This window comes from Bicyclus anynana, chromosome 12, assembly GCF_947172395.1.
Source record: "Bicyclus anynana chromosome 12, ilBicAnyn1.1, whole genome shotgun sequence".
Taxonomy (NCBI): Eukaryota; Metazoa; Arthropoda; class Insecta; order Lepidoptera; family Nymphalidae; genus Bicyclus; species Bicyclus anynana.
The window spans coordinates 1,561,634-1,575,849 of NC_069094.1; the positions used below are offsets into that span (position 1 = coordinate 1,561,634).

The window sequence follows — 14,216 nt, forward strand, 5'->3', positions numbered from 1 at the left end:
ATTGGACGCTACAATAGTGCTTAGACGTTGTGGTGTGTAGCACAATCTTTACTAATATTATAAAGCTGAAGAGTTTTTTTGTTTGTTTGCTTGAACGCGCTAATCTCAAGAACTACGGGTCTGATTTGAAAAAATCTTTCAATCTTAGATAGCCCTTTGATTGAGGAAGACTATAGGTTATATTTTATCCCCGTATTTCTACGGGAACGGGAACCACGCGTGTGAAACCGCGCGGAGTAAGCTAGTTTTAGAATAAACGTCTTTTTCTTTCTGAAAATACATATAGGTTTATGTTATTTGTTAATTTAACAATTCATAGGAATTTAACCATCGGGGATAGGAACCCTGCATTAAATGCTCTGTCCGCCTGAGGCAGATTCATGGCAAAAATTCTCCAGTATCACATCAGAAAAAAATTATGGCATATCCACAAAGGCCATCAAATGTATTTTTAAACGAATGGGAAATGTATTGACAGACTGTATTAATAGTAACTTCGCCGAAGGACTTTTTCCAGACTCTTAAAAATAGCTAGAGTGACACCTATCCATAAAGCGGGCACTAAGACCGACCCTAATAATTATCGTCCAATTTCAATATTACCGGTAATATCCAAAATTATTGAAAAAACTATATACTCTAGATTGGACAAATATCTAGCTTCTATGGATTTTATTTATATAAAACAATATGGTTTTCGGTCACAGTCGAACACTCTCTCCGCGACAGTCGATTTGGTAACCAAATTGCACACAAATATAGATTAGAAAAAAATTGCATTAGGTTTATTTATTGATTTAAAAAAGGCATTTGATACCGTTAGCCATCCAAAACTATTGCAAAAACTCTTAGATATAGGCATTACAGGAACAGCGTACAAAATATTAGAATCTTACTTACAAAATAGATATCAAATAGTAAAAATTTGTAAATATCAAAGTAAACTCCATAGTACCTCTGGATATTGTGTGCCTCAAGGATCAATACTAGGCCCACTTCTATTTCTTATTTACATAAATTCTATACATGAGATCAAACTCCACGGTCACCTATCTCTATATGCTGATGATACTTGTCTTTTCTATTACGGTAGTTCTATAATTAACATAATAAGTCATGTTCAACAAGATCTGGATACTCTTTCCGAATGGTTTGAAGAAAATCTCTTAACTATTAATGTCTCAAAAACAAGCTATATTATCTTCAAAAATAAAAACAAAACAATTCCATGCTACCCACCTTTGCGTCTTTACAACCAAATTCTAGAACCAAAAAAGACTGAAAAATATCTTGGCCTAAGGTTAGATTATGACTTAAATTGGAAAACTCAAAATAAACATATTAAATGCAAACTTTCCTCCTTGATGGGATCACTGCGAAATATTACTCACTGTCTTCCTCTCCCAGTCCGCAAACTAATTTACAACGCCTTAGTAAAACCTCACTTAATATATTTGATTGAAATTTGGGGCTTTGCAATAAAGACAAACCTTAAAGACCTACAAATTTCTCAAAACAAAATAATCAAAATGTTATTTAATTATGACTACCTAACTCCTACATCCAAATTGTACAAAAATACAGACATCATGAATATCAAACAATTACATGCCTACTTTACTTGTATATTAATAAGAAAAATTCCTAATGAAACAATTCACACACATATTACTTTTACAAAAGTACATCAGGTGCAGAGTCGAATCAGCCATATTTTGTTACCGCATTAAAGGACTTGTCTCGGTAAGAGACATAAAATTTGAAGGCGTTCAAATTTACAATAAATTACCTGTGGATGTGAAGAATGCCAAATCGTTAAACACATTTAAAATTAAATTAAGAATATATACAGTGGTATTACCACTAACACTTACACTGTGGTAACGATTTCGCACCGAACATCGTACATTTCTGTAGGTAGAACGAAACAGATTGTTTGCTTTCAGCTGATTGTAAAATAGTTAATAAGATTTATTTATAGTTGTTTCTCTGTAAGTGAATGTAAATTCTTTAAGAGAAATAAAGATTCTTTGACCACAAAATACAACATTTCTTGTTTGTTTGCAATAATAGTTTTAGTTTTCCTACTTGCGTAGGGGAAGAACAACTATAACCTATATCCCTACTACTCAGCTATAGAATAGATTCTATCTCCATCGGTGTAGCATTGTTTACGATTAAAATAAATCAACGACCAGTAAAAAAAATGGCGTAAACACTTCGACAATAGCCAAATGACGTCAACTTAATGACAAGACTAAATAAAACGACATCATCGAGGGCCGTCAGCAAAACAATGAAATTACATTAATTTTCTGAAACACGTGTTATAATTACAGAAGATTACTGTGACTCAGTTTATTATAGCCATTTGACACGTGAAGTGATTCACGTTTGATTGCTATTATTATTAGTACTTCTGGAGGCTTAGTCGTCAAAAATTGGTTTTGCTGAGTAGGTACACAGAAAACTGACCATTTTATCGTCATTATCAACTTTTTATTTGACTCACTGCTAAGCTCAAGTCTCCTCTCAGAACTAGAGGGTTTAGGCTAATAGTCCACCACGCTGGCCCAATGCGGATTGGCAGACTTCACACACGCAGAAAATTAAGAAAATTCTCTGGTATGCAGGTTTCCTCACGATGTTTTTCCTTCACCGTTTGAGACACTTGATATTTCCTCGGAGGTTATATCCACTAGGCTATCACGGCTCATCATTTTATCGTAATCGGCCTAATTTACAGAAACAGACCTCTGGTCAGGTCTGGGATATGGAGCTTAAATCTACTACGTTGATCCAATGTGAATTGACGGACCCTAAGGTGATAAATCTAGAGTTATTGATGAGAGTTAGCCCCCATTCGTACGAGGGTTTTACGGACGTTAAAAAAGCGTTCATATAAAGTAAAGTTAAATGAAGGTCTATTTTAAAAGTTTGTATATGCGGATGTCAAGGAGACGCGTGACTTTTTTTTAATGGGTTTCACCATCTTCACCACGCTGCTTGTAAAGACTCATTCTGGATTTATTTTTTATGCTGTGGTTTAAAATTTTGCTGAATGGACATCTAGTTTAAATAAAACCAAGTCACGGATAAGTTGAGGAAACGTAGCAGCGCGTTCCCACGACACTAACTTTGCACTTGAATCCGGTTAAGTATCAATTATTGTGTTAAAACACATTGTGCTCGAGGACGGTGGATTGTGTTACGAGACAAGGATAGTAGAATCTGAATGCTATTGAATAATATTTTAGCCACGTTTGTATAAAAGCAGTAAGTTTATTTAATGAATACCTTTTTTAAATCAAAAAAAAATGTTTTTACCCCTTTCGGTTTCTACACGGCATCGTACCGGAACGCTAAATCGTTTGGCGGTACGTCTTTGCCGGTAGGGTGGTAACTAGCCACGGCCGAAGCCTCCCACCAGCCAGACCTGGACAAATTAAGAAAATCTCTATCTGCCCAGCCGGGGATCGAACCCAAGACCTCCGTTTTGTAAATCCACCGCGCATACCACTGCGCCACGGAGGCCGTCAAAATGATGATTTTGATGATATGAATGTTTGTTACTCTTTCAAGCCTCGACTACTGAAACGAATTAGCTGAAATTTGGTATTGAGGTATATTATAGCATGGATTAACACATAGGCTACTTTTTATTCCAGAGGGATTTGTGAAAATCTAAAAGTCGCGGGCGTCCGCTAGTTTATAGTATAAAATGTTAATGGTATCTCTATCAAGATTTTCCTGAGATTTTCCAAGTGACGAAAATGCGGTGTCACGGTACGATTGCGCAACCCGCCGCAGCCTGCAGCACGGTGTCGTGCGAACGTCCTCTGTGTCCGACAATGTGCTGTGAGAACTGTGCATTGTGAGGTGGCGATGATGGCGCTTACGTCGCTTGAGCAAAGGCTACTTACTATAAGCTAAACTAATACTCTTCTAACAATTTTTTTTTTTATTATTCTTTACGAGTTAGCCCTTGACTACCATCTTAACTGATGGTATGTGATGATGCAATCTAAGATGGAAGCGGGCTAACTTGTTAAGAGGAGGATGAAAATTCGCAAGGTCGGTTTCTAAACGACATTGAACTAGAACTCGCTTGGCGGTAGTTGGTACGTCTTTTCTAGTAGGATGATAACTAGCGATGCCCGAAGCCTCCCACCAGCCAGACCTGGATAAGAAACCCTCAATCGGCCCAGCCTGGGATCGAACCCAAGACTTCCGTCTTGTTTATCTACCGCGCATACCATACTACGCCGCGACAGAGGCCGTCAGAAAAGACAGTAATTTAAACAAAAGCTCATTTTAAGAAAGTCAAAAGTATGTCAACCCATTCTCCAACTATAGACTGAAGCCAATTATGGATTTTGGACTGTGGTGGCTTTGGAAGGTCGCAGGTTTTAAGGGTCCAGCAGGCTATTTCACTAGCTTTGACACACATGAGAATTACGACTCACGGAACCCTTGAATTAAATCTAGTACTTTACAAGGTCACCACTGTGCCATGGAAGTTGTCGTTAAGCGTATAATCTGAATGCATTTATCACAAGAATATCCAACAATGAGTCAACACAAATGGTAAATTCATTCATAACACGAAACGAGTTCAAGTTTACGAACAAAAGTACAGTCGGACTAAAAACTGTTAACATTATGTAAACTCAATGCCATCTGCGCGGCGCCTGCGAAGTTTATATTATTTTTATTGTTTTCAGTTTACGCTTGACTAGCTTTTTTTTATAAATTAATATTTGCCATCTATTTTATAATATGACCAATATTCTCATTCCATCTCATCTAAATCCTTTATACTTTACAATAGGCTCTATGTCTTTTCATAGAAGGTCTTTGAAACGTCTCCTTCGGTAAAGAATTTTATGATCAGAATGGTTCAGTTTTACTATTAGTTTTATAGCAACAATTTTTAGTAATAAAAACTAAGTTTGCCTAGTGCTTATTTTCCTATTTTTAATAATAAATAGTACAGGCGTGGCTTTTCAAACTTCATTTAATTAGGAAAAAGTTAAAGAACCCTTGAAAACCAAAACCAGTTTAATTGAAACCTAGGTGCTAAATTTACAGAAAACATTTAAACAATCTTTCTTTATGCAATATTTTGCAATGTGTAAACCAGTATCAGTTCATTGCATACTATACTTTAAAGCTATTGTAATAAGAGTGATAACAATAGATGCCAAATGTATGTTAGGCAAGGTCACGATCGACTTTGAACTCATATGTCCATCAATTAGCACTTGGGTAAAACAACGTGGGCTGTCTGAATATGTACAGTTAGGAACATAATAGAGGCAGCATTTCAATATTTGACTTGTAGTATGATTTAGTTACTATTATTAGTTAGAGCCGTGATAGCCCAGTGGACCTCTGCCTCCAATTCCGGAAGGTGTGGGTTCGAATTCGGTCCAGGGAATGCATCTCCAACTTTTCAGTTGTGTGCATTTTAAGAAATTAAATATCACGTGTCTCAAACGGTGAAGGAACAACATCGTGAGGAAACCTGCATACCAGAGAATTTTCTTAATTCTCTGCGTGTGTGAAGTCTGCCAACCCGCATATGCTAACGTGGTGGACTATTGGCCTAACCTCTCTCATTCTGAGAGGAGACTTGAGCTCAGCAGTGAGCCGAATATAGGTTGATAATGATGATTTAGTTACTTTGTATATTTGGTTGGTATCTATACAGCGTCGTACCAGAATATCGCCTCTGGCTTAGATATAGGCTTCAGACGAGGTTGTCATCTTTCCGGCCAAGACTACTTAAACCCACCACGTTCTAACACGGCTTTGCAGATAAAAATGATTGTCAGATAAAAACAAATAGCATTAATATCTTAATTTTAACTAGAACTCAAAAAAGCTGACAGTGTCAAGATCGTGAGAATTGCGCCCAAGGTGAAGGTGCCGCATACCACCACTGTAGTCTGTACATCCCAGAAAGGGGTTTTAGATAAAAATTCATCGAAAAAATTGTACTAACCTAAAGACTAACCACTGGACTAATGGATGATTTACAAATAACCAAACCTTACTAAGATGTAATTTTTTAACTAGAACTTTAAAATGACAGTGTCATGACCGTGAGAACAGTATCCAAGGTAAAGGTGAAGCATTAACCACCTTTGTCCACCGAGGGGGGTAAAAAATAACAATACACAAACATTAATGTAATAAGCGCTGCTATATATTTTTTGTCGAAATATTATCGATAAACCAATGCGTAGGCATTCGACATTTCCTCGAAATACAAATTGCGTACCTATTGTATTTGTGTACAAAAAATAATAGATTAAAATTGGAATTTTAATCTAATTGAATTTGTATGAAAGGATTGATAAGAATTGAAGAAGCAAAGGAGATATGCAAGGATTATATTAAGGATATGCAGGTAGCTACTGGAAGGACGTTGTCTCTGCCTCTCCTTACGGGAAAGAGTCGTGATGGTGTAAGGTACTAGCAGATACCCGCGTACCTATTGGTTTACCCGCGTATTTTCCGTTCCCTTAAAAAAATGGGGGTAAAACATAGCCAATGACACTCACAAATAACGTGGCTTTCTAGTGGTAAAAGAATTTTCAAAATCGGTTCAGTATATCCAGAGATTACCCCTACAACACCAACCAACAAGTACCTACCGATTTGTTTAACTTTTTGTTATAGAACAGATTTGTAATGAAAAGATGTCCTTGTCATAAAATCATTCGTCATTTCGCATGATTTGCTGCCACGTAATGACTTTGTTCAGTTCGGGTCATTTGGAATACGTTTTTTGTTCGAGACTTCGATGTTTTTGGACCTTAGTAATCTGGGTTACGTATCTTGATGAGAAAAAAACTATTAATAGTTCTTGTTAAACATAACTCATGTAAGCTTTACATACTAACTAACAAGACGTATTTGTTTTGCTTTTTTTCTTTTTTGTTCTGCAGTGATTTTTTTAATATAGTCAAGTGATAACGCCTTTCTGCTATCTAGGGGCGATTCCTATAAAATTCGGACCTCGGCTTGCAGGGCCTTTGAATCCTTTTGCATTTGTGGACTAAAGTTGAAAACCGCGTTTGGGTAACTTACGATATCGGGAACACATTCTATATCCATTATTACATATAGAAATCTCGGGCCACGATAAGGTCACGATACTAGTCTGAAACCGCTTTGTATATTTTGTAAATATGAATACCCTAGTGACTTAATATTTTTAATTGACTGTAGGGTAATTCCAGGATAGATGCCCCAGTGGGATAGATGACTTGATTTTTATTTCACTATGTTAGAAACACAGAGAGAGTTAAATTTTACTGTAAGTAACTAGTCCTCCCCCTGCAAACCTTAGAGGCGGGAGGAATTTCGACCGGAGTGCATAAGCTTCGTCTGTGTGAGTAAAAATCTTCCGCGGTGAGACGACAAAAGGCGCCAAAATAAGATTCGTAAGTACTTCCAACAGTGTATTTTTTCTCTCGCTTATAACGTCTATTTTTTTTCTATTTGTCTGCATGCATTGAAGATTAGCCTATGTAAACTGATAGATTTTATAGTAATTGAAACTCAGTTTTTGTTTTTATTGATAAGGGCATCTATCCCCTACAAAAAGTATAGTTGCCCCGTTTTTTATTAGGATAGATGCCCCTAAGGGCAACTATCCCCAACTGTTTATTATAAGTGTTGTGTTGTTGCAGGAGAGTAAATATAAAAGTAAACAGGGTGTTGCCTCTCGTACTATACACCGAAAACAGTATGTTAGCAGCGTTTGAAGAGATGAAAAAGGGAAAGAAAGGCGTAAATCAGACTTCTAGAATATAAGGAGTACCATCTAAAATATTAAGACGAAGATTTTTAATGGCAAAAATAAATTGACATTAAGTACCTATGTTATAACTTATTTTCAAAATTACTGTATATTTACTGTTGTTTTAAATTTGATTTTTAACTAAAGCATAACTTTGACGAAGATGACCAAGAAATGAAAATAAAAGTTATATAAAACACCATAAAGACTGATTATAATAATATAGTTCTTTGATTTCAGCACAAATCAATTACAATGTTTAAACTAAGTCGTCGGTACCCACTAGGGGCACCTATCCTCAGAAGTTTTTTCATGATAAGTCATCTATCCGCCACAGTAGGCGTCTATCCCATTTTTCAGAGGTCCAAAAAAATACAATTTACACAAAATCTACACAGTCTATATCAGAACGATTCAGATAATATAGAACATTAAGAAATATATTTAATATCTCCCAAAGAACGCAATGCTCTAAGATTCTAAATTTCGGAGTTATTTGGCATTTTCGAAAAGTGGGGCATCTATCCTGGACTTACCCTAATATTTATCCCACGCTACGTCACTTAGAACAGATTACAAGAAAGGAAAAAGTTATTTGAAACAAAATAATGCCAAATCAACGCACGTCGGCTAGTGCAAAAGGTCACGGAGGAGCATCTAAAATTAATATTTTATGTCACCCAGCCATATCAGATTAAATATAAAGCCTCTGAAAACTTAATGGCCTACAAAACACAATGGTGAGCCTTGGAGTAACGAATTATCTCATTGTCCATTGGTCCCAGGCCTTATAGGTCGCAATCCCCCTTTATATGTCACAACAACGGTCGAGGATACTGCTTAGTTCCGCCATTTTGATTCGCGACGCCATATTGGTCCGCCATTTCGCGTTTCCTCATTAACGTTTGTACGCGTGGATGAATGGGACAATCGTGTTTGTTAATTTGTAATTCAGTGGGAACTACTTGTTTTAACATTTCTGATTTGTATTTTTGATATTTTATTTTTAATTCCTGAAAACAGTGCCTATTGTTGTAGGTATATGTCACAGCATGCGGATATATTAAATTTCAATCATAAAAATACCTAATTACTTAAAAAATGGATCAGCCAAATACCAGCTTGCTGCTCTGCACTGCGAAGTTATGGAATGGCGTTCCTGCTTGCCCTACTATCTACAACATGGGTTCATTCAAGTCAAAAGTGAATAGGCATTTCACAGGCACTCCACCATAGCCTACATCGCTAACTGTCAAGCACGATTTCAGCCAAACGCTCGCCTATATAACGTAAAGAAAACTAATTAACCGTACAACTTATCCTAGAGAGCCGGTAAGCCTGAATTAAAAATACAAAAGAAATTGAAAAAATTACTTAGAATAAATTTCCGAATTTCAACACTAGTAGAGAGTTGTTTGATCCCTTGATTTTACTTAATATCTTTTAATATGGAAGAGTCATAGAAAACTTATAAGACTTTTGTAGATTTATAAAAAACCTGCTCATAACATCTATTATACACGATATTATCAGAAAGTGTAGGTACGTAAGTATTAGTTATGTTATACTTATCAACATACCTATTATTATAAATTACCGTGGGAATCATAATCGCATGTAAATCACTTCCTACTTTAATTACTGTATACAATAACCCACCGTTTATCGATATAATCAAATCATGACTATAGATCCAATAAAAACCTATTTACAACCGCAGAATGAAAAAATAATCAATAGAGTCAGAGTTTGACCTCGTTGGTTCACTGGTCAGTTTCATCAACTGCGGATCGCGAGGACCCAGATTCGAGTCTGAAGTTGGACTAAGAAAAGTTGTTCTGATTTTTCTTTCTCTTCCTCTGTAGCCAAGTTGATTTTCCTAATATTATTGTGCTTTTGAGTTCAGAAATGTACGATAATAATCACTACAAATAACATTATGTAATTAAAAGCATATCAGCTAAACACATATGCAACGTTTGATGAGCGAAAAATTATGTTTTGTAAGACGTATTTATCGCATTTCATGTCAGTTGGTCTGTTTCAAGTGAGCCGATACCGAACAATATACTTGTTCCGTTAATAGAAATATTTCAAGACAAGTTAACTCTTGACTGCGAAGAGTAGGCTAACTTGGATGACATACAAGTTTATTCTACGGTTTTCTATGAGGATTGTTTCATACGACACTAAATCGCTTAGCGGTTCGTCTTTACCGGTAGGAGCTAATTGGTTAAAGCGTATCTACTAAAAGAACAGACTTGATTCAATTACAAAAAAAATCATGCACTGACTAAAGCTAGAATAAAACTCTAGTACTAAACCCAAACCAAAGTTTTTGTGTTGATCCCGCTGTAGGAGGATTTTCAGGTTAAAATATAGTTTATGTTAACACTTGTGAAACAGACAGTTTAAACCTGGATTTATCCGGAAGGGTCACTTATAAAGAAAATATTCTTTGAAATACAAAATCAAAACCGAGTGTGAGAGTGTGCCGAAGTTTGAAATGGAGAGAGATTTATTAATCTCATTAATCCAGGATGAATCTCTCTCCATTTGAAACTTCAGCATCGTCGGGTCAGTAGTTTTCTTTTTTGTATTTCTAAGAATATTTTCTTTTAAATGTGAACCTTCCAATTACTAGTGACATGAAGGAATAACAAACAAATTACACAACGACACACAAATTTTCACCTTTATAATATTTATGCGTATAGTTTTGGTGCTTTCTCAAGCCAGAATTCACAAACCCACCATTCAGAATCAGAAGCATAGTGTTCCACATAAATAATCACATGTTTGGAAAGCTTCCGGGCGCTAGATTCTCACATAAACAATGGGATCCATTTCAATGGGGTTTCTACACCAGCGCCTACATAGCTTCACCCTTTTTTGTTACCATAGAGAATGTATCATTATCTCATCATTTAGTATAAGGGCTTTATGATTTAATATCAACATAAGATAGGGTAAATAAAAGTTTAGAGTTGACAAAGTAGGTACCTATATTTGGCAAAGTCTTAACCACGAGCCGTACTGCGACCACTAAAACTAATCTGTACTAATATATAAAGCTGAAGAGTTTGTTTGTTTGATTGAACGCGCTAATCTCAGGATCTACTGGTCCGATTTGAAAAATTCTTTTAGATAGCCCATTTTAGATAGCGCGGGTGAAACCGCGCGGCGTCAGCTAGTTAATGTATAAAGTGAAAAACATCAATAGGTATACTCATAGTTTTCCAAGACTTAGTAAAAATTACCATCCTTTTGCCGCTCTTGGTTTTGCGTATGTTTTCTGTTGTTTTGTTTTGTTCCGGCGTACAAAAATATTAAATGTTCGTAACTTTTCATGTCATTTGAAGCGTAAGGTCTAGAACTGAACGATAAGCGGTGAGCCATTGCTCACATAATCAGATTTAATGACGACAATAGATTTGTGACTACATTAGTTTTGCATTCTGAACGCGGTAGCTTTTACATCCCAACGATTATATTTATTTATTTTATAGACCACGAACGCTATTATTTCACAAGTTAAACTAGACTTGTTAGACTAAAATGGTAACAAAGGTTGCCCAGAGAAATTCTACCACCATGATTATTTTCGCTAACCATAATTTTGTTTTGCTTCTAACCAGAATTTTGATTTGCCTCTAACCAGAATTTTGATTTGCCTATAACCAGAATTTTGATAGTTAGTCTAATCAAAGACAAAGTGGCAAAAATACGAGTACGAGGTGTCAAAATGAAAATTCAAACGAAGCACCTCACCAAACCTATAAGTTTACCCATTCTCAAAACTCGCCGAAAATATTGAAGTAAAAAAAATATTATGGGTCACCTACCTATAATATTTTATCCCAACAGACTGGAGTACTTTCTGTAACGATATTTTATAATTCCACACTGTGATTTTTTAATTTGTCTCTATCTCTCTTGTTCTATAAGTAAAGACCAATTCGAGACACATACTGCCGAGTTATAAAAACATTACAGAATACCTCTACCTAACACAGTGAAATTATGGGTTTCATGGATATTTTTAAACAATAAAACATTTTTTATTGCAATAAAAGTAAGTTCCTTGGTTTTACGAGGAGAATAGTAAAAAATCCGCTATATGTTAAGCCCAGCATCTTATTTCTCACGCATAAAGGCTTTTTATCATATTATTCTCAGTGGCCGGCATTGTTGATCAGATAGCAATCTGTTGTATCCAACGACTATTATAATTTGCCGACTGTTTTATAACTATAAGTTTATTCGGCTTAACCTTTATGTAATTTAATGTAGTTTGACGTCATTTATACGTTGATAATTTCCATGTAAACTATCCCATACCAAGGAGTGTGAAGAATTTTTAATTAGGCAAAGTCCAGACATGGGTTAGTAATATACAGTCTAACTTTGAGGTTTATTGTATTTGTAATTTTTGTTCCCACTACTAACTGTGACCTTACCCTACACCGTAAGTGTACCAATCAACGTCAGCGAGACACACGTATTCAAAGTATTTCAAACTACACTTAGCGTAAAAGCCTAATATCATTTATCATCTTGATTTAGCATAAATGAAGAGGCAGTCAACTGCATATAGATTGCTAACAGTCAGTGGCTGACTTTACGTCAACTTCGGACCAAAATTGCACTAGAATTTAAGGATGGTTACATAATATTTTAATTCGTAAAGCTTTATTAACCAAATAGTTCTAAGAGGTCAATGCCATATAGTCATAATTTTATAGCTTGTCGTCAGCTCTACTTCTATTCTATTCTCTCACATCTGTTCTCTTTTCAGTTCTAGGCCTAGACAATCAAGTAGATAAAACATGGCTAACATTTCTAAATCGGACTCAAATTGTACAAATTATATGAAAATTTGTGTAACGTATTTTACAAGAAGTCATAAAAAGCTGGCATTAAATAAAGCCCTACAATCATTTTTTAAAATTTTAAAAGAAATCTCTGTTATTTTTAAAAGGAAGGAAAAGTATGATAATCATCATCATCATCTCATCTTAATGTGAGATAATGTTACATACTGATAGCTGAAAAACTAGATGTACGAAACCTGTAATAATAGAAACTGTAACAAACAGAAAACAATGGAAAATTCATCAATACTCACTGCGGCATGTTGTGTTACATCATTCACGTCAGTTTCGAAATTCCACTGCGACGCCACGTTGTTGGTGCACTCCTTAGACGCCTGGTCGTCGGCAAGCAGGAGGAAATCTCTCACACGCTGCAAATTTGCCTGATTGTTCAGTCTATCATCGATATGATTCGTGTTCAAATCTCTGTTAAAGTTATAAGGATTTGTGCCCACGTAATTTGGATCATTACGAGCGAAATTCGGATCGTTTCTCCTGAAATTTGCGTCACTATTGATATCTATTCTATCATCCCGATTCCTATCGTCGTATGGACGCAAATCTCTATTCCGATCGTCGCCCGGACGCAGAGTAGACGTCGGATTGCGTCCGTTCCCGTAATCCAAACTCGGGTAACCATTGTTGTTTATATCCGGATTTATTCCACTCGGGGTGGACGAAACTGGGTATACTCCTGGTGTAAGAGATTGTGGTCTTGCTGAAGAGAACTGGAAATTACGGTTGACATCAAACTGGTTAGCCGGTGTTGTGCTGGATAGTCCATAATAAGGGTTTCTTTGGGTAGAAACTTGGGGCAAAGGAGGCAAGTCTAACTGGGGTTCAGCGTTACACGAAATTATGAGACAAAGTTGGGCCAATGTTTGGACGAATGTTTTAGCGCGGGCCATGGTTCGGCCGAGGTTATCAGTACGTTATCTAAGCGCCCAATGGTGCGTGGTGCTTGGTTGGGCTCGCGTCGACAACTGTTCTTCAGTTTGCACTGCTGGGGCCGTGTGAATGATCATTGTTCTACTGAGTAAAGAAGACCTTGTGCCGCGTCACAGGGTAAGCTAATGCGTTGGTCAAACTCTAAAGCCTTTATTAACACCGTGTTAACAGAACGTTAACTTTGAACACGCTATCTGTAAAGGTACTTTCAGCTTTTAGCGATTTTTTTGTATAACGCTGTAAAGGATTTCGTATAAACGTCTAAACACTAGAACTCTATGGTCTCATCTCATCCACGTAGTTCTTATTTCAAAAGGAATATGGCGATAGAATGTAGCCCATGTTGCTCCCTGATAATGTAGATTTCCACTGGTGAAAGATTTTTTCAAATCGGTAGAGTAGTTTCAGCTCCTATTCAATGCAAACAAACAACCATATATTTCCTCTTTTAATAATCTTAGTATACCTGGATAAAGAGTTTGGGAGTGAATTGGGTTTATCGTTAGTGTTTTCCATAATAATGAAATAGACACGACTAAAACTCATGTGATTGTCCGACTGGTTTCCATCCCATACTTATG

The 14,216-nt window shown here is 36.2% G+C and overlaps 1 protein-coding gene across 1 annotated transcript in view; it reads right to left on the reverse strand.

Annotated features, from left to right (window-relative positions):
• Positions 1 to 13,667, reverse strand: part of LOC112052643 (angiotensin-converting enzyme) — a 188,177-nt gene extending 174,510 nt beyond the window's left edge. The window contains exon 1 of the mRNA XM_052884824.1: positions 12,942 to 13,667. Coding sequence (XP_052740784.1) covers positions 12,942 to 13,595 — 654 coding nt within the window. The 5' untranslated portion in view covers positions 13,596 to 13,667. The remainder of the gene's footprint in view (positions 1 to 12,941) is intronic.
• Positions 13,668 to 14,216: the final 549 nt, after the last annotated feature.